The 19,715-nt window shown below is 39.9% G+C and overlaps 4 protein-coding genes across 7 annotated transcripts; 3 read left to right on the plus strand and 1 right to left on the minus strand.

Moving 5' to 3' along the window:
• Positions 1 to 547: 547 nt before the first annotated feature.
• utp6 (UTP6 small subunit processome component) lies at positions 548 to 6,725 on the minus strand. Its single transcript, XM_079554340.1, has 19 exons — positions 6,439 to 6,725; positions 5,573 to 5,657; positions 5,450 to 5,491; positions 5,257 to 5,349; positions 5,136 to 5,183; positions 4,993 to 5,056; positions 4,806 to 4,924; positions 4,637 to 4,714; positions 4,488 to 4,569; positions 4,315 to 4,396; positions 4,063 to 4,241; positions 3,897 to 3,976; positions 3,667 to 3,744; positions 3,369 to 3,548; positions 2,047 to 2,127; positions 1,805 to 1,914; positions 1,664 to 1,730; positions 1,084 to 1,156; positions 548 to 889 (listed from the first exon to the last, which is right to left on the minus strand). The coding sequence occupies exons 1-19, from the start codon at positions 6,528 to 6,530 to the stop codon at positions 735 to 737; spliced, it is 1,788 nt and encodes a 595-aa protein (XP_079410466.1). The 5' UTR covers positions 6,531 to 6,725; the 3' UTR covers positions 548 to 734.
• A 366-nt stretch (positions 6,726 to 7,091) lies between these two features.
• On the plus strand, positions 7,092 to 14,159 carry suz12b (SUZ12 polycomb repressive complex 2 subunit b). Of its 3 annotated transcripts, none has more exons than XM_079553953.1 (17): positions 7,092 to 7,423; positions 7,629 to 7,776; positions 8,081 to 8,127; positions 8,226 to 8,290; positions 8,380 to 8,448; positions 8,522 to 8,571; positions 8,654 to 8,739; positions 8,815 to 9,046; positions 9,126 to 9,231; positions 9,310 to 9,412; positions 9,496 to 9,670; positions 9,746 to 9,831; positions 9,910 to 10,053; positions 10,228 to 10,385; positions 11,842 to 12,040; positions 12,482 to 12,561; positions 12,689 to 14,159. In XM_079553953.1, the coding sequence occupies exons 1-17, from the start codon at positions 7,409 to 7,411 to the stop codon at positions 12,990 to 12,992; spliced, it is 2,067 nt and encodes a 688-aa protein (XP_079410079.1). In that variant the 5' UTR covers positions 7,092 to 7,408; the 3' UTR covers positions 12,993 to 14,159. The 3 variants fall into 3 exon arrangements, with proteins under 3 accessions (XP_079410079.1, XP_079410077.1, XP_079410078.1); XM_079553951.1 differs by having other exon boundaries at positions 7,093 to 7,423; positions 9,307 to 9,412; positions 12,689 to 14,158; XM_079553952.1 differs by having other exon boundaries at positions 7,093 to 7,423; positions 7,632 to 7,776; positions 9,307 to 9,412; positions 12,689 to 14,158.
• Positions 14,160 to 16,141: 1,982 nt separating this feature from the next.
• On the plus strand, positions 16,142 to 17,723 carry LOC306961056 (ATPase family AAA domain-containing protein 5-like; the record flags this gene model as incomplete). Its single annotated transcript, XM_079553668.1, has 6 exons — positions 16,142 to 16,380; positions 16,573 to 16,687; positions 17,041 to 17,123; positions 17,212 to 17,360; positions 17,434 to 17,622; positions 17,667 to 17,723. Exons 2-6 carry the CDS (start codon positions 16,575 to 16,577, stop codon positions 17,721 to 17,723), a joined length of 591 nt encoding a protein of 196 aa, XP_079409794.1. The 5' UTR covers positions 16,142 to 16,380; positions 16,573 to 16,574.
• LOC306961623 (ATPase family AAA domain-containing protein 5-like) lies at positions 17,623 to 19,685 on the plus strand. Of its 2 annotated transcripts, none has more exons than XM_079554461.1 (8): positions 17,623 to 17,868; positions 17,929 to 18,022; positions 18,089 to 18,153; positions 18,229 to 18,406; positions 18,481 to 18,566; positions 18,637 to 19,241; positions 19,313 to 19,477; positions 19,547 to 19,685. In XM_079554461.1, exons 1-8 carry the CDS (start codon positions 17,836 to 17,838, stop codon positions 19,620 to 19,622), a joined length of 1,302 nt encoding a protein of 433 aa, XP_079410587.1. In that variant the 5' UTR covers positions 17,623 to 17,835; the 3' UTR covers positions 19,623 to 19,685. The 2 variants fall into 2 exon arrangements, with proteins under 2 accessions (XP_079410587.1, XP_079410588.1); XM_079554462.1 differs by having other exon boundaries at positions 18,229 to 18,388.
• The last annotated feature ends 30 nt before the right edge of the window (positions 19,686 to 19,715 follow it).

Consider the following 19,715-nt stretch of genomic DNA (forward strand, 5'->3'; position numbering starts at 1 on the left):
ACGTAATCACCATCCACCAGTGCGTGATCGGCCTACTGTCCGCCGGCGTCGTCGCCCTCTTCACATACGTTGTTTTAAAGAAGATCTGACCAACATCAAAGACAGTGTTGTATACCTTAAAATCAAACACATTTTTAGAACGATATAGCTCATCAAGTCGTTATGACCTCTGCCTTAACCACATTCCTATTGTGATTTAGTTTCATAGTGGCAAATGACTGTGATACAAAGAAAATACAGTATGATTTAAGCAATTGTGGTAGATGCAACTATTTTGTTCATGTCATCCATTAACATGCTTAGATATGCTTGCAATGATTGATCTACATGACGAAGCAGTGCACAGAAAAAAACATCTTAAATGTGATTACTAGATAATTTTTGCTAATGAATCAAAGTTTAGAAAATAAACATTGTCGGTTAGGCTGATGCACAGAATGTTACCAATTTTACTGCCAAGAACCACAAAACAGATAATTAAAGTACGTTTTTGTTGCTACAAACTAAGTGAGCTTCCTTGATTAAAAATACAAAAATACATTGGTTGAGAATGAATTTATTGTTTCCCTAAAAGTCGATCACTGTTAAAATAAAAACATGTGAGATATAAATGCTGCATTTCAAAGAAGCAGAAAACTAGGCAACAGTATTAAAGAGTACTCATTCCATGAACAACCAAGAGTATAAAAACCTTGTTTCAACTGAACAATGGCAAAAGTTTTGCTAGTCTGAGATTACAAGTGTCCAGTCTGTAGCAGTGTGTACTTTGAGGTGAATCTCTCCACGCTCTCGCCCTCCAGGAACTTCATAGCTCTCCAGTGGATCTTGCCACAGTTCTCCGGCTGCCCCAGTGGTCCCAGCTCTACTTGAATGTACTGCAGCCAGAGATCTTCAGAAACAAAAACAGCATGTTCAGTACCGACTCCACAAAACCAAACTATATTTTACAATCAGAGTGGGTGGAAAAGCATTGAAATTATAATATTGATTTTAATTAAGGCGCACGGAGTTGCCTTGTGTATGAAATGCACGGTATAAATAAACATGCCTAACTTAGCTATAAAAATTCAAACAGCTTCTTACCATCATCTGAGGTGCCAAACTCCTGCAAGGCTCTCTCATAATAATCCCTCAAATTGTTTATTTTGGGAGTTTCCTGGACAGAAAAAAAGGAAAATAATTAAGTAATATACAGAAGTTTATTATACATACTTATATCACACGTGACACCCGCCGCCTTACTGCACATTGTTGCGAATGTAAACAAATGTCCGAAGGAAGATTTTGACTGTTCAACTTGGTAGCGGTCTCTCTCTTAACTGTCAGGTAAGGCAACAGGAATAACTACAACCTCAGGGTACAGCATAAAAGACAAGGACAATTCAAAACTTGGTAAAGACAATTCTGAGTCTTACACTCAAAATGCTGCTGAGTTGTTACAGGTCCAATAACACAATAAACACAAGCAACTGAAACAGTGTGAACTTGTCTGAAACCTTCTGTACATATTCTACTGCTGCACTAAAATGATAATAAGTACAAATGGGAGATATGTGAACTCTATTCTGATATATTACAGTCTCATAAGGCTGTGGTTCTAAATGGGGCTGATACCATGAGTGTTGTGTTTGTTAGCAAAAGCGGATTTTGGATAAATACTTACTTGTTCCTGCTCAATTTCAATCATTCTTATGAAGAACATTTTCGGTAAGGGACGGACTTCCTGCAAACTAGAGGAAGATATATATTTTTTATTTATTTTGAACAAAACAATGAAATATTATATTTCTCGTGGACCATTTACCTTGTAAAGGTCTTCCTTGCTTTCTTATAGCCCCCAGTAGAATATGACCAGTCGAGGAAGCATACTTTCATTTCCATGGCAACAGTTGGTAAAGTAGACAGAAGACCGCTCTGAACAAAAATAGAGTAAAAAAAAAAGGAACAAACTTAAGATTATCTGTGCAAAGAACAAATCAAAAAGCACACACTGTGGTACAAAAGGCTAGACAACTCAGACATTTTCGAGGTCGAAAAATACCTTACCTTGAAAAGGGCCTCAGTCTCTTCGGCGCTCTGGTTTTCCACACTCCACTTCACCTGCAGCTGCCACAGAGGCAGACTTTCCTGTTCATTTACAACCAGAAACACAGTTTTAAAATTAATGACATTTAATTCCATATATTGATTGATATTGAAGAATACTTCAATACACTTCGATAAAATACCAGGAGTGGATGTCAACATGTATTTTGAATAGGGCTGGGATGATACACTCGTCACGATCCGATACGTATCAAGATACTCAGGGGCCGATCCCATACATATTAATATTGAATATAATTATAATATGTTTCCCTTAAAATGTTTCCCTTAAAAAAAGAAAACAGTCATGTTGCCATTTGAAGCGTTAAAGGAATAGGCCACCGTTTTTACATACTGAGATATGCTCTTACCTCATTTTAGCCGAGTTAATATATCCCCGTCTGGTCTTTGTCCGTGCGCTCTGTCACGCAAACGGAGCACATACGCAGCCTCCTAAAGGTTATTGACGGAAGTGAGCGGGGGGAAGTCTTTAGGAGTTACTGCGCGGACGTTTTGCTCCTCGTATCATTACGCCTCACAATATAGTCCCCCTTTTTATCTGCTTATAAAATCGACATGCTACATTTCTGTGTAAATATACTTCGCATGAAAACACTTCACGTAACTTTATTTAAATAGGGAACACGTGGAAGAGCTTAATAGCTTCTATCGTGAGCTTTTTTGGAGCTATGTGACATGTGGGAGAGGCTGCGTATGTGCTCCGTTTGCCTGGCAGAGCGCACGGACAAAGACCAGACGGGGATATATTAACTCGACTAAAGTGAGGTAAGAGCATATCTCAGTATGTAAAAACGGTGGCCTATTCCTTTAAGATTGAAAAGTGCATTAACGCAAAATGCAACAAAGTACTGTGTAACAGTTACTGGAAAACGTGCAGGATTAAAATGCTTCCAAACACAAGTATTGAAAGTATCAAGTATCGCCATACTTGGTATTGCAGCAAAAAGTATTGCAATCCAATATTTTGTCCCAGGCCTAATTTCAATACATTATTTATTATTAGTTTATAGTTAATATCATTGCATAATTTAATTTAGTTAAAATGACAAATTATCATTACTCGTACAAATATAGATTATATTGTATGCAAATGATAGATAAGACTTTTGTCTTGAGACAAAGAGGGTAATTGAATAAAGACTAATTGGGTCAAGGAGCTGGCCTACTTCTACTTTACTCCCAGTGGACAATATTGCTATCAGAGTGTGCACCATTGCACAGTAGTTACTATCACATCGCACAATGAAATACAGAACACACACCTTATGATTAACCTGAGTGAGTGCTTGGTGGAAAAGTTTGCCGACATTCTCATTCCCGAGCTGCATTAGCGTCTGAAGACTCAGGCTCCACATTGGCACTGATTGGCTAAATCGCTGTGTTGCTGCCATGGCAACACTGGCCGCTCCCTCAGCATGTCCGGATGAAAGGAGTATCTGCAGCTAGTAAGATCAAGATACAGTACTTTCATATACAAATACAAATGAGTAGACTAAGCATAACTAGTTGATATTGAAAAACGCTCAGAACCTTCTACTTCACTGATATGTTTTAACTCACCCAGTTTCTGTAGTAATTTTCTTTTAACAACTGACAGCTATGGGCTCGCTGTAGCACATCCAGTAACCTCTCTTGCCTCTGTGAAATGAACAAACCACTCATAAAAAGGTCTACCTCAGTGACTCTGTATTTTTCAACAATCTTCAATTACAAAAATAAAGACAATGTGTACATGAAATGTTTTTATGTAGCAGATGTAATTGATCTGAGCACATGATTACAATACTCACCTTTTCTTTCAGTTCTTGGACATTGGTTTTCCTTTTTTGTCTTTCCAAACAGAAAGCAATGTAGCAAGTCCACATAGGCTCTGCAATAGATGCACCGGGCCATAGATTACTACAAAGTTCATCATTACACTATGTATGCATGAATGTCTATGTATAGTATTCCTACCTGTGTTGAGGCTCTTTACTCCTTCCTCATAGACCTGGCAGCAGCGCTCTTCTCTCCGATTTATATCTGATGCCCGTCCTTTTGCAGACAGCAGTTCTTCCCCTGCTCCAGGAGCTTCCAACTCCTTCTTGGCCATGAAATCCCAAGTCACACTGTCTTCTGTGTAGTTAGTCTGTAAGCTGCAAACATAAAGGAAGATAGTAACTTAATAAATGGATACAGTTTAATGTCAGTAACGTCAACAAAAATTACTCTTGCAAAATGGAGTCCTGTAGATCTTTAGTAAAGTCGAATATAGCTGCAATATTTAGAAGTGAGATGACAAACTCTGCTTCTGCAAAAAACAAAGTTAACAAACATGTGATTATAATTCTAGTCTTAGTGTGATGGCTCTGTATTAACTCGTGAGAAATATAAATGCTTACCCTTAACTTTTCCAGTTGCATCAGTGTACACAACTTGAGCCAGTTTACCACTCAAGATTTCAGGTGAGAACTCGTATTCACCCTGAGAATAAAATCTACATTAAAAGGGAGTCACAAAGATAACAATTTTACTTATTTATAGTACAAACCAAGTCCAATTCGGCTTTTTCCAGCTCCTTCTGTTGCTTCCTCAGCTTCTCGCAATGTAAGAGCTCCATACGAAAGTACTACATTGTTGCCATGTGGAAAGAATTTATTTCAGGCTTTGAAATTGTCTTTATATAAATCAAGGATTAATATGACAGATCTTTTCATTACCTCCTGGTACACTTTCTTGTTATTTGAATGAAAGCGCAGTGCCCTGAGGAAGAGATGTCTGGCATTTTCAGAAGAATCGCGATCCTCCAACTCACTCTTGGCGGCCATGATCCACAAAGCTACAACAAAACACAAATTACTCTAGGAAAAAAAAATCTAATTTGCACACATGTTGGGCTATTTATACCTGGTTTGTCAGGATGAATAGCAAGCATGGCTGAGAACACTTTGCTGGTGTGACCTTTAGTAGCCTAAGATACAATATACTTATAAGCATATAAAGTACACGTATATTTCCTTAATAACAACAAACACATCTCGAATACATACCCATTTCTTACAGAAAGCTACATGCGAAAGCCAGAGCTGCACATCATTCTGTAAAAAACAAACCAGACATATGAATACAAAATATTGATCAGTTTTTTTGGGATATATTGCTTTTGTTTACCTTCCATTTATTTGTAGCCCGTTTGAAAATACTGTTAATTCTGTTGATGATGGGAAACTCAATTTCCTCTCTTTTGAAATTGTAGCGAACATGCTAAAGAATATCCAAACATGACATTAGTATGACAGATCTGTTACACAGACCAAATATACTGTATATTCAAAGATAAAACATTTAAATGTCAATGACTTACAGTTCTCCTTTTCTTGATGAGCTCCAAAACGTTAATTTCATACTATGGGTAAAACATGGCATTACTAAATTATACTGTTTGATAAAAAATAAAAATAATAATAATTCTACAGTACTATTATACCTGTATGTATGCAATAAAGTCTTCTTTATTCACGATCAGTCGATGGAGCTTATATTCCATGGCTGTTGCTCTTTTTATTATGGCTCTGAAAAAACAAAACAAAAATGCAAACCATTATGGGAAAGTTATAGGCTCAAAAATCTCACAAGTGGCGATATGTCACTATAGTCAGTCCTAGGCGAGGGTTGTGTCACTATTCTCAAGGGTTGACAAAAAACAACAAAAACAGCATACCATAGTGTCCTCATTGCTGAGGAAAACAGAATAGATCCGGTCAGTACCTCCTACAGATAAAAGGTCTGTAATCATGAGAAGAACGGTCTCTGGAATCATGTGTGTTCCTTGTCTGGGTATGCAAGCAGAATAGACCATCCTACACTTCTTCACTCCAGCAAAGCAGAGGAAGTGTTACTTTATTTGGGGACCAGGTGGCAAGGATGACGTCCTTTGTGTGGTGTGACCCAACCCTCACCACAACGTTTTGGTCAGCCACTTTATATATTTTGACCTCCATATGGTATTTAGTCAATGATTAAAATACCTACTTAGTCTTTAGATTATTATTCATAGCGGAAATTATGATAAAAGAAATTAAAGTTCAGTGTTTAGTTTTGTTTTTTGGCTCGGGTTTACATCCATAAACAGCAAGTCACAACACACTCTGTGACCATGACCTCTCCCAGTTGAACCTGGTCTCATTTAGTTCTAAAACACTTGGAGACCCGACCCACCCCTCCCCATGTGCCAACCCACCCCACGCTCCCCTACTCTTCACATATTCACATATCACATAAAAAAAAAAATCTCTGGACTAAGCATGCTTTTTGCATCTGGATCGAAAAGTCTTTTTTTGGTATAGAACTTACTTGACTTCTTTCTTAGTGAAGAGCCCCACTCTCTCCAGCTGCTCCAGTTCAGGGATTCGCTCCTCTATCCGCTGCTGTACGACCTCCGCCATTTCTACGATGAAATGGCGTCGTTTTTGTTTAGAATAGTTTTTACAGGTTAGAGGTCGGTCCTGTTAAGGGCGACCCTGCTGGTTAAGGCTGTTTCTTGTACTTTACTGGGAACGACTGGAACATCACCACAACACATGGGTGGAAGTTGTGATAGGCTGCATTTCCTGTGCACCTTAGAAATAGATCCCCCGGAGAACAAAACTCCCCTTCAAGCCATTTGACAAAAATGGACAAAATTATGTATATTTGGTCTTTGGACAATTTGAGCTTGTTTTGCTTGTGTGTAAATATGATTAGATGGATTATGCGCCTGAATAAACGGATTGACCAGTTTCTCCACAAATAAATGAACACCGTGTCATGTCTAACTTTAGTACATTCATGTAAACCGTGTCAACTCCAATATACCTCAGTGAGTTTCTTGTTATTGTTTTAACAGGTTGTCGTATGCTCTGTATGCTGTGTTTTCTTGTCATCAGCGCCGATCATCTTGATTTCCCGCAAAATCGCAGAAAGCGAGAGCGGGCTGTGTGTCACCTCCGGCCGCGCGCAGCCAATCCCCGCTCCGCATTCGCACTGCCCGTCTGCGATTGGGTGACAACTGACTAATGCCCTGTTGTTCAGTACAAACTGAAGGAGATACTAACACGACATTAAAATATAGACACACTATTAAACATTTCACCAGAAAGGGTGGATTTAAGTCTGGTGATAATAACGTTTTGCTCCTGGATGCAGAGAGTCCTGGGGGCGTCCGGAGACTGTTTTCATTCTGCCATGCTAGCGATATCTGCTAACTAGCTGCGCCTCGTCTCATCTTCATGGGCTACTGCTGCTGTTGACTCTGCGGGCCAGTGGCATCGAGGCTACAACATTTATGCCATCAGCCAGGGTGGGTACTGCGTTTGGGTGTCAGCTTGTTCAAAATCGTTCAAAAGGTAATCCTACGACGCAGATGAAGTTGGCGATTCCGTTTTAGGTTTGGTAGTTGATTTAGCAACAGCGGCAGCTAACATTGCTTTTACCATTGCTAATATTAGCTCATCACTTGTAATCGTAAAGGTTCGTTTAAATGTGATTTTTTTTGTGTCCTCCAGCAGAACTCAGGAAGTATTATGAGCGGGGCAAGTTGCAAAGCAAACGGCGCCGTGTACCCCGCCTCATCAGCAATGATGAACTCTGTGAAGAAGCCCAAGATGGAGCAGATTCAGGCCGACCATGAGCTCTTCCTACAGGCCTTTGAAAGTGAGCTTTCACCGAAGATGTTATTCTTTTCTTTTGTCTTAAGCGTAATGTCAATCCTGTTTGTGTGTCTTATAGAGTTAACATGAGTTATTTGGATTGAACACCTGGCATAGCAGAGTCATGTCCCATAGAAGCATTGGTCTTTTTCCTTTAGATGTCAAAATAAATTAAAAACAATCTCTAGATTAGCCTCAGATATGAGTTTACAATTAAAATAGCTGAAACGAGTGTTATATTGTGGGATATGTCATTAAAATAAAAAGGGTGTCAATCATTCTTAGTTTGTAATATATTTGTTTTTCAGAGCCCACTCAAATATACAGATTTCTTCGCACAAGGAACATAATTGCAGTGAGTGCTTAACTTGTACAAATACTCTGTTACGTTAATGTTAAGCATGTTTCTCAAAGTATTGGCTTTTTTTGTAACAATTTGGTTTTCCCCTCTAGCCAATATTCTCGCACAGAACGTTAACCTTCATGTCTCACAGAAATGCCCGAACAAACAAAAAAAGGTATTGATGTCAATGCACTTCTTTAAGTAAAAGTATTTTTGAATTATGTATTTCGGTTCATGTATTAATATATATATTTTTTGTTACAGAAAATCATTTAAAGTGGACGACTTGTTGAAGAAAGTGGAAAAGAAGAAGGGACAGCATGACTCGCCAAAGTAACTAGGCTATTTCTGTAGCCACATCATGAATATGCAGTAGATATTTATTGGGTATTTTTTTGTCTTTCAGCTTGTCTTCTCATTTACAACTAACTTTTACTGGATTCTTCCATAAGGATGGTGAGTGCTTTTCCCCCCTGTTGTCTAATCAAAATAGTCTGACTAAACGTTTTCAGCATTATTTTTTATGCTTTTAATACAGATAAGCCATCACAGAATTCAGAAAATGACCAGAATTCAGTTTCTTTAGAGGTGCTACTTGTCAAGGTCTGCCATAAAAAAAGAAAGGTAAAGTTGTCTCCACGACTGTAAAGTTTTTCATTTTGATATGAATGACTTTTTTATTTTCTTTGTTGTGCTCAGGATGTCAGCTGTCCCGTTAAGCAAGTGCCTACCGGTAAAAAGCAGGTGCCTTTGAACCCTGACGGTAATCAAACCAAGTCCGGATCCTATCCTTCCTTAGTTGTCTCCAGCAATGAATTTGAGCCCAGCAACAGTCACATGGTGAAGTCCTACTCGCTCCTGTTCAAAGTCTCTCGCACAGGGAAGAGGGCTTCCCATAGCCTAGTCAATGGCCAGACCAATGAGAATCCTGGTACGCAAAACTAACGAATGACAGTGGGTAGACTTTGGAAATGGCTTCGAAGCTCAAATAATCTTTTTTCCCTGTTCAGATGTTATAGACATTCAAAGTAGAAAGAAAAGAAGTTCATCACATAGAGAAGAGAGTGAGACCATGGAGACGTTTGTTGCACAAATGACAGTTTTTGATAAGAATAGGTGAGTATTCATGAAATGTGTTTAGATTATATTGTTTTGTATTGGCAGTTATGTACATCTAATGTCTCTTTGTAGAAGATTGCAGCTTTTGGATGGCGAGTATGAAGTGTCAATGCAAGGAATGGAAGACAGCCCGGTAAGCAAGAAGCGTGCCACATGGGAGACCATTCTGGATGGAAAGGTGAAGAGTAGTGTCTTAACAGTTGGCCATCTTGAAACCACCATCTGAGACAACAAATGATTAACGAGGGTTTTCTTTTGCAGAGGCTTCCACCTTTTGAGACATTTTCTCAGGGACCTACACTGCAGTTTACACTGCGCTGGACTGGAGATGTCAATGGAAAATCCACTGGCTCTGTGTCAAGGCCCCTCTCTACACGCAACTCAGACACTTTCACTCCCATGGAAACCAGAAACAGCAACCACAGAGCACTTATGAGTTAGTACTTCTCTCATCATATTTACGAGTTGCCAGTACTACATTTTTATACATACATACTTTCCCCACCCATAGTGAAGGAGTCGGTCAATGCAGATGTTCACTCAAAAAAAGATCATGCCCAATCGGAACCACGGCAGAAATTACGGATTTTTTATCAGGTGACTCTTGGTGGTATTTAAAAAAAGTAAAGAATATCCAAATCCTTGATTATTGACTTTACGTCTTTCCATCCCCAGTTTTTATACAACAATAACACAAGGCAGCAGACGGAGGCCAGAGATGACCTTCACTGTCCTTGGTGTACGTTGAACTGTAGAAAGCTCTACAGCTTGCTCAAACACCTCAAACTGTCCCACTCCCGCTTCATCTTCAACTATGTGGTAAGTGTGTAGATTTTCCGTATATCAGGCTCATGTTGCCTCTGTGTATGCCAAACATCATTTATATGTCTTAACAATTGCAATTGTTTTTTCTAATCCAATTTGTCACCCTGATTTCAGATAGTTTTTGTTATGATGATCATTGTACTTAATTGTCTTATTGTATGTATACAGCCTCATCCCAAAGGAGCGAGGATAGACGTGTCCATCAATGAATGTTATGATGGTTCATACGTTGGCAACCCTCAGGACATCCACAGCCAGCCTGGCTTTGCTTTTAGCCGTAATGGACCTGTCAAGAGGACAGCAGTCACTCACATACTAGTTTGCAGGTAATTTTCTTCATTTGTAGGCAAGGGGTGAGGATTGAAAAGACCGCCCTAAGAAATGGGACAGCCCTCCATTTGACTGCATTTTACAACTAACACAGATGATTAAGGTTATGTGAGTTTGAAATGGAATCTTATTTGTATTTTTTTTTTTTTTATATCAATTAGAGCACATTTATATGAAAGAAAATGTAAAAAAGCAAACCTCTACTTGTCTCTATAGCATGATTCTACGGCACCAGTTCATCAGTAACTTGTAAATGATTTTCATCTATTTCTGCTTCATCTGGCGCTACAGATCAGCCACTCCGCTCATAGTGCACTCATAGCGGGGCCGGGCAGAGATAGACCCGCTCACAGTGCACTTGGGGCCGGGACCGGCAGCTGCAGCCTCCCCTCTGAGCCCGGGCTGAGGTTCACTCTGTCCGGGAACAGACCGCCTCAGAGCTCAGAGCTCAGAACACAGCGGCACGGGGAGACAGTGGACGCAGCAGCGAGGCTGTGTGTCATGACAATAGTGACGTATATAAAGTTTTTAAAGAAACAGCCAATACAACGTAGCATTGACAGGTTTAATGCAATGGACTGTTCTAATTGTTGCACAAAGTGAATAAAGTCACGAACGAAGAGTTCTACAACTTTAGAAATGTAAGAGTGCTTAGTGATGAAGATCGTGAATTCATTTCTCAGCTTATTTCTGTGTTTTGTCAAACTCTTCCTTTACCCTTTCGTCTGTAGTGTGCATCAGAAAAACCCTCGCTTTAAGGGCTATATGGCACAAAATGGAGGGGAAGGGCTAAGGGGTAGAATTGAGATTTGTCCAGAGTGCTTCACAGATGCATAAAATTACAAGAAAACAGATAAAATAAATAAAATATCAACATGAAATTAATCAATTACAGTAAAAGGCAAGAGTGCAGTCTCACATCCTCGTGAAGACTGTGTTCTTTGTCAAAGTGGAACATGCCACCACTTTTCCAGACACACAAATGCGTTACAATTTTGTGCATTATTCATTTATTCAAGTCCATTAGAAATAAAATAAAAGGACTAGACAAACAATTAAGATGACAGTTGCGTTGGTGTTTTCTTGGTGTGCAGCCACATCTGCCCTGGGGCCAGTAAAAGTACATTTGAGCAAAAACGTCTAATTTATTTTCAATGACGCCATTAGAAAATTCCAGGAGAATGGCATGATTCTATATAATAATTCTATAGAACAAGGAGCACGAGACAAACTACATCCATTTTATGTCAAAATAAAGAATATTTCACTTAAATCTTGGAAAAATCTGTGGAAAAAGTAACCCCTATTTTTTACAGGTACTGGACAGGTACTTCATATAATGTTACTGAAGTAGAAGTAAAAAGTACCTAATGATAAAACTACTAAGAAGTACAATTTCTTCAACACTGACTTGTTGAGCTTCATTCCGTTAATTTCATAACTTTTCATTAGACCCAAAAGGACCAAGCCAAGTCTGTCTGAGTTTCTGGAGACTGAAGATGGAGAGTTGGAGCAGCAGAGGACCTATGTGAGTGGACACAATCGGCTGTACTTCCACAGTGACAGCTGCATGCCTCTTCGGCCGCAAGAGATGGACGAAGACAGTGAGGATGAGCGCGATCCAGAGTGGCTCAGGGAGAAAACTGCCACGGTGAGAGGTCTTTGATTTTAAACACAAAAACAAAGCATGCTCTGTGTCAATTACACTATATATGTTATTACACTATAAGTTAAGATAAGATAAGATATGACTTTATTGATCTCACAATTAAAACATATCAGAGCTCAAGAATACTGTACTCAGGGGGTGCAGGAAGTCCGAAAAAAGTGTAATCAAAGAACAGGATTACAAGTAATAGTAAATTTAATAACATAATATAAAACCTTAACATCTGATACAATAAAATTACTCCCGTCATGTTTCTTGAAATCCCTAGCCATTGAACAAATGATCACACTGGATTTTAAACTACCAAATTACACATATATAATCATTACATTTTAAATAAATATCTTTTGGTTCTTACTTTAGATGCACAGCTTTTATGAATTCTCAATGTATTGTTTGTTACTTTGTTCTTTTTCCCAACAGCAACTGGAGGAGTTCACTGATGTGAATGAAGGTGAAAAAGAAGTGATGAAGCTTTGGAACCTGCATGTTATGAAGAACGGGTATGTTTGAAAACACTGGAATTTAAGAGCTAGCCTTTACCCTCTAAATCTCAGATATACAGTAGTTGCAGATGTACACTATGTTTCCCAGTCATTGCTAGTAAACACTTCTTTCTGTCCACTGCAGCTTCATTGCTGACAACCAGATGAGTCAGGCCGTAATGCTTTTTGTGGAGAACTATGGAGCTTACATCGTCCGGCGTAACCTCTGTCGTAACTTCCTCCTGCACCTCGTGAGCATGCATGACTTTAACCTGGTAAACACCTCCACCATCGACCGTGCAATGTCTCACCTAAGACGGATACAAGAGGAGCTCAAGGGCACGGAGGAGCCACACGACTTGTCTCTATCCACCACCTGCAATGGCACTGCTATCTCTTCCAGTGGTGGGAAACCGGGCAAGAGGACAAAGAGTTCACTAACAGACTGAAACTGAGGGCAGAGGTCAATAGTGTGAGCAGTACAGAACCTATGGTGCTTAAATGGGCGAGTAAATCAGAGGATTATGGAAAACTGCCTTGAAGGTGAACAAAAGTTCTGGAACTTGGAACGGAACCCCAAAAAACCCAAATAAAATTGAATTACCCACAATATCTAGAAACTTTAGGACCTAATGAATTCTGCTTACTCAAGTATTGGGTAGTGCGTTTTCTCTGGGCCATAAATTTCTTGTCAAATTAGTAAATTGCTAACTTGTTGTGGCCGTGTTTATAAACAACTGTATTACAGTTACAGTTAAAACTGTTGTGGTATCATTGGCACCCTTTTATTTTAACCACACTATATCCTTGTTCAAATGTATCCTTGGTGGTTATTTTAGCACTTGGTATTTGTATGTAGAAGACTTGCATTTATTTGTCTATTTTGAATTTTGTGCTGTACGTGAAATACAGCACTTCCATTCACCCATGTGGAAATTAATATAAGGTATATGCATTACAGATCATTACAAAGTATATTAAACTTCTGTCGGGGCTCCCAAGTAGTGGTTTTGCTTTTGCGTTTTGTCAGAAATTTCGAACTGTAAACTAGAATCATGGACAATCGATCAAATTCTAGTTTGAGTCCAGGATAAAATCCACTCCTCCCCCCAGCCTTTTGACTTGCATCAACTGCAGCTCAAGGAAAGCCAGGGAAATAAATCAACCAGCAGATCGTCACCATTTTGTGTGGACTAGCATCACAAGTTAGTGTTTTATAATCTGAGGAATCAGTGTTACTTTTTCAAGTCTGTAGCAGTGTGTTCACTGTAAGCACACCCATTGATCCGTAGTCTATTGGCAGATTCCCTGCCAAAGCAATATGCTGTTGGTTCAATGGGCAATCAGGTCCTTGTCTGTTAGGTGCTCTTTATGCCAAAGGGGTTTCACCGTTCTCTAAAACTGTCAATCCATTTCTTAACTCGTTTAAAGTTGTAGTTGTATGTAGTTTCTATTCAATTTGTAATTCATCTTATTTCTCTTGTTGAACCAAATTGACTTTTTTTTGTGTGGACACATTCTGTTTCTCTCAGAAATACTTCCTCAAATGGCTGTATAAACACCCTGTTTAAAGATTGATTTGTACACTCTGGCTAAGGGGTCTTTTATATTTAAATAAAGTACATTTCAACCTTTCAAACGATCTGTTGCATCGGGAGTGACACTTCATCCTTTTGTTCACAAACGATCTTTGGCCAGATCCGTGCGCACAATTTAGACGTCACACGTATTTAGTGAAACACAATGTGCACTTTTAGCCACAAGCGTTCGTTTTTCTTGCATTTTTATGTCTTTCACTACATGAGACGAACCAGTCACATTTCGGTCTGTACAATTTGAACCCTTTATAAAATGTCCTTTTTTTTTTTTTTTTACTACTAACCAATGGCAACTTCTGAAAGACGACAGCGCCAACTTCAAACGATGAGGAAACAGTGGCGTAAACATGGAGATCTACATCCACAAGACGACCAGAAACCAAAAGATGAGGCGATTGAAATTTCATCTGAGTCGGACTGCTCTGATGTTGAAGCGTTTGACTCGATATCTCTGAGCAACAAAGAGAAAAAAGGCTCAAATAGAGTCGCTCCTATTTTCGTGAGAACGAATAGGAGTTGCAAAAAGATCTCTAAATGTATGAGCAGCCGACTTGTGATTACTCCAGTGGGCCCCTCCGCTTGTGAGGAGCCCGAGCAATCCATTTCTGACCTCAGGCTGGGAGTTCTTCAAGCCGCTAATCCAACATTTCCAATCTACCAAGTGTTCAGTACCTTGCAGAAGAAACAAGGCTTAAAAGGACACAATATCGCTCTAAATGGTAAGTAAATCACTGTGCATCTTGATTTCGAAATATGACACAGTGGACCACGGGATCTTACTTCACAGGTTAGAAAACTGGGTGGGAATCTCTGGTACTGCTCTAAACTGGTTTAAGTCCTATCTCGAGGACGGGACGTATTTTGTTGAAATTGGCAACTGTGTCTCAGACAAAATTGCCATGACCTGTGGAGTCCCCCAGGGGTCAATCTTGGGACCCCTCTTATTCAACTTGTACATGCTTCCATTGGTTCAGCTAATAAACAGCAACGATGTGTCATACCACAACTACGCAGATGACACTCAAATCTACGTGTCACCGACGGCTGGTGAACATGGGCCTGTAGATACTCTCTGTCACTGCATCCAACAGATCAGTTCGTGGATGCAAAACAACTTTCTCCAGCTAAATGCAGACAAAACTGAGATCATTGTTTTTGGCCCACAGGCACAAAGACAAAGTGTTATCAGTCACCTTGAGTCTCTCTCTCTAAAACCAAAAAATCAGGTTAGAAATCTAGGAGTAATCATGGACTCAGACCTGAACTTAAACAGCCACATCAAAGCAATAACATCAGCAGCTTTTTACCATCTGAAAAACATTGCTAAGATCAGAGGAATAGTGTCAAAACCAGACTTAGAGAGACTTATCCATGCATTTGTCTCCAGCAGGTTAGACTACTGTAACGGCCTACTCACTGGCCTCTCTAAACGAGCTATCAGACAGCTACAGTACATCCAGAACGCTGCTGCTCGAGTCCTGACAAGAACCAGGAAATATGACCATATTAGTCCAGTGCTCCGGTCTCTGCACTGGCTTCCTGTCACTCAGAGAATAGACTTTAAAACAGCTCTGCTTGTCTACAAATCTTTTCATGGTTTAGCACCAAAGTACATCTCTGACATGTTACAGCCGTATGAACCATCTCGGGCCCTGAGAACTTTAGGGAGGGGCCTCCTGGTGGTTCCCAGAGTCAATAATAAACACGGTGAGGCTGCGCTTCAGTTTCATGCAGCTAAAATCTGGAACAGTCTTCATGAGGATGTGAAACAGGCCTTCAAGTCCAGGCTGAAAACAGTTCTTTTTACCAATGCATATGACTGAAAGTATTTTATCTGCACTCTTGCTTATTACTGTAATTGATTAATTTTTTTGTTGATGTTTTTATTGATTCTATTTGCTTTCTTGTATTTATGCAACTGTGAAGCACTTTGAATTGCCTTGTGTATGAATTGTGCTCTACAAATAAACTTGCCTTGCCTAATTATGTTCATGTTATCTTCATTGCAGTCAAGGAGAACCTCCACCAGGACGGCTATGGACAGAGACCCTTTGTTGTTGTGGAGGGTGCCACCACATCATCTACCTCTTCATGTGGTCTTCAGGACAGTCCCATCTCTTCTCCTGAAAAACCTCATAGGCCAAACAGACTGAGCCGCACTCGAAGACTCAAAAGGGGATGTGGAAGATTTGACATTACAGAGACTAAGCCAGGCTGCCACACACGCAGGACACCGGGGGTACACCAAAGAGGTACATACCGCATAGCATTTATGTATTTAGGTGTTTCCATTGGGGGGAAATACCTCAAAAACATGTCTTTTCTGTGAGTGTGCGCGCCTCTCCTCAGTGGGATGGAAGTGGAAGTGGGCCAGGAATGTTCCGCAGTGAGACTTTAATTCATCCTGGTTCATTTTGTACTGTGTCCTCAGACATGTGTAAACTGTTAGAGCCCTTCGGTGAAGATGTTCTCTGGACAGACAAATACCACCCAGTGCATTCCAGTGAAGTCATCGGGAACAGAGATGCAATAGGACAATTGCACAGGTAATGGAATAATATGTAACTATAACAACTTGGGCAGCATAACAAGAGAAAAATGGGCAATATTAACAGTCTTGAATAAACTATTTCAACACTATACTCAAAAACATAAGCAATTAGTGTTTCTTGCAAAGTGTGTCAAAACAAGACTTGCGTGTGACACTCTGGACCAAAACAAAAGCTACAATTAAAATAAAATGGGAAAATCATAACCAAAACTGGACTGGACATTTGCCCTTGTATTTTGCATTTTGTTTTAAACTGTTTAGGCCTATAAATGTGTCAAAGGGGGAGTATTCGTGCGCTGCAGCCCTCACAACAACTGATATTAACCGAGATGTCATTCTCTGTTTCAGTTGGTTAAAAAAGTGGAAACGAAGAGCAAATATTGAGGAGAGGACCAAATGTGAAGAAAAACTGAACGAGGAACAAAGCAATGGTACAACATTAAAAAAACAAAATTGAAGTAGTTTGTATAATCTCTGATGAGTTGTTTTATATTATCAAATGCTTATGATTCTTCGCAGACTGCTGGGACTGTGGAGACTTCCAGGATGAGGTAGGGGCTGGGGACCAGACAGATGAACAGTTACATAACACTGTCCTCATAACGGGACCTGTGGGTGTGGGCAAAACGGCTGCAGTGTACGCTTGTGCAATGGAGCTTGGTTACAAGGTCTGTAAAAATACATATATATATATACATTTAAAAAACGTTTAATATCTTCCTCACACATAAACATTAACAGGTGTTTGAGGTGAATTGCTCTTCACAACGTAGCGGACAGGAATTGATGTCGCATCTCAAAGAAGCAACCCAGTCCCATCTCGTGGAAACGTCTGGTGCCAACGCGTTGAAACCGGCTTTCTTCAGCAGCTGCAACACAGTCAACCGTTCATCTAAATCTGCCACTTTGCCTGGGTGGAAGAACTCTAAAGTGAGGAATCTCAAAAAGACAACATGCTCCACTTCCAAAAACAGGCCTGTGCAGAACAGGTCCAATTGCAAGAAAAGAGTCAATCCGATCACCTTGACTAGCTATTTCAAAACAAAGGCAAAAGCTGATCATTTTTACCATTGTGGGACGTCAACAAAGAAATCTACAGACCCTGCAGTCGGCGTGGACCAAACACAGACTCCCACCAAAAAAATGGCTACTACATGTCTCATTCTGTTTGAAGAGGTAAAGAGTTTGTCATTTCTAAACGTAAAAAGTTGAAAATCTTTGGATACATTATTGCAGGTAGATGTGGTATTTGAGGATGACGTCGGATTTCTTGCTGCCATCAAGACTTTAATGACGACCACGAAAAGGCCTGTTATCCTGACGACCACTGGTTAGTGCACACGCTACACCAATTATCAGACTTCACTCAAGTATTAAAAGACAAGTGTTTCTGTAGATCCTTTGTTCAGAGAGAGATTCAACAGTAGCTTGGATGAAATTCTTTTCCAAACTCCATCAATGGTTAAGACCAAATATGAAACATTACACAATTCATTACTGTGAGGCAAGTCGTTGATGAGTGTGTTTTATTTGTAGGCTGACGTCTGTAGCTACCTGCAGCTGGTTTGTTTGGTAGAGACCATCCAGCTGGAGTTTGAAGACGTGAGCACTCTTTATAAAGTGACTAGAGGAGACGTGAGGCGATGTCTGCTACAGCTGCAGCTATGGGCAAACAGCGGAGGAGGCCGGCCAACAGGTCAGAGAAGCCACAAATGTGAGGTCGATTTAATTCCTCAAAACCGATACATTAAAAAAAAACATTTGTTATTTGTTGTTGTTATTTTAAAGCCAATGAATTGAGTTATAAAAGCTGCAGTGCCAACATGTTGGGTCTCCAGTCTGTCACACCAATGGATTTGCAACAGCTTTTACATGCAAGTATTATCCCTTTTTAATGTTGTTAATTTATGTGAATGTCTGAAGTAACAGGATTTAATTTTACAGGAGCAACGACTCACAGAGCTACTACAGCCCATGGTAGAAAGCTGGAGAAATGGTTTTCCTATACTTTACTCCAACTTGGAGCTCTGCCTACGTGTTGATGCAAAGGAATGCCCCTTTTCAGAATTAGACAAAACAGCGTGTTCCTGTCGAGATGGCGAAATGCCATTCTGCGACCCTCAACACAAGGAAATAACTTGTAGTCGATATTCAATCAGGTCTGCTGCCAAGACCAGATCTAGACTTAGTAGAAAGAAAATGATTCCTTCTCTCGCTACCCCATCTGTGCATACAACGGACAGTCTGGGTGCTTTGTCTGATTTCTTTGATCTTATGTCTTTTATTGATGCCTCTTTCCAACCTGTGGGCCCATGTCACCTAGTGGATTTCGGGGGGACTGGGGCAAAATTACTGGACGGTCAGTTGGATGAGATGACTGAGGAAGAGGGGGAAAGTCAAGAGATGGTTCTTGATATTCAGTCAACACTGGAAGCTTTGGCCTTTTGCAAGTGCAAGAAATCCAGCCGAGGAGATGCTTCATTGAAGAGGGGGCCTTTTCCTGCACTGACCGACACTAAAAACCTCACCTGTCACCCGTGTCTGCATTTGTAAGTCTAGATCCATGATGTGGTCACGTATTTGTTGTAAAGTTTCTGACAAAAGTTTGATATTTTACCAGTGTACATCAGAGGAGACTTCTTCTGAACAAGCAAGTTCTCAGTAGTCGGTACTTCAGCCTGCTTCACAATAGACACGCTGCCTGTATCGATTACCTTCCAGTCATTCGCTTCATCTGTCGGACTCACAGGAAACGACAAAAACAAAACACAGAGGTGCTAGACTGGTGGGTGAACTTTATACAAATGCAGGATTAAGTTGTATGGTTTCATTGATTTACTTATTCTCTTCCTAGGTGTGTAAAAAACTTCAGAACTCAGCTAGGATTGGCAAAGAAAACCATTCATCTCCTGGCTAGTGAATTTTCCTAAAAGCAAAGGTTAACTACAAAACCATACACTACCTCATCAAGCTATGTTATCTTTTAACTTTTACTGGAAGTGAAATAGATTGATTGTAACCTT

Source organism: Gobius niger (assembly GCF_951799975.1).
Source record: "Gobius niger genome assembly, chromosome: 3".
Taxonomy (NCBI): domain Eukaryota; kingdom Metazoa; phylum Chordata; class Actinopteri; order Gobiiformes; family Gobiidae; genus Gobius; species Gobius niger.

Excerpts from the sequence above, each read along its gene's own strand:
- utp6 (XM_079554340.1), bottom strand. The coding sequence starts at position 6,530 with ATGGCGGAGGTCGTACAGCAGCGGATAGAGGAGCGAATCCCTGAACTG. Across the intron at positions 4,242-4,314 it reads CAGGACTCCATTTTGCAAGA|CTTACAGACTAACTACACAG; the intron begins GTAATTTTTGTT and ends TTATGTTTGCAG. Across the intron at positions 3,977-4,062 it reads AGTAAAGAGCCTCAACACAG|AGCCTATGTGGACTTGCTAC; the intron begins GTAGGAATACTA and ends CATCTATTGCAG.
- suz12b (XM_079553951.1), top strand. Across the intron at positions 7,777-8,080 it reads CTTCCTACAGGCCTTTGAAA|AGCCCACTCAAATATACAGA; the intron begins GTGAGCTTTCAC and ends TTTGTTTTTCAG. Across the intron at positions 9,047-9,125 it reads CCAGACCAATGAGAATCCTG|ATGTTATAGACATTCAAAGT; the intron begins GTACGCAAAACT and ends TTCCCTGTTCAG.
- LOC306961623 (XM_079554461.1), top strand. The coding sequence starts at position 17,836 with ATGGCTACTACATGTCTCATTCTGTTTGAAGAG. Across the intron at positions 18,154-18,228 it reads TTTTCCAAACTCCATCAATG|GCTGACGTCTGTAGCTACCT; the intron begins GTTAAGACCAAA and ends TTTTATTTGTAG. Across the intron at positions 19,242-19,312 it reads TGTCACCCGTGTCTGCATTT|TGTACATCAGAGGAGACTTC; the intron begins GTAAGTCTAGAT and ends ATATTTTACCAG.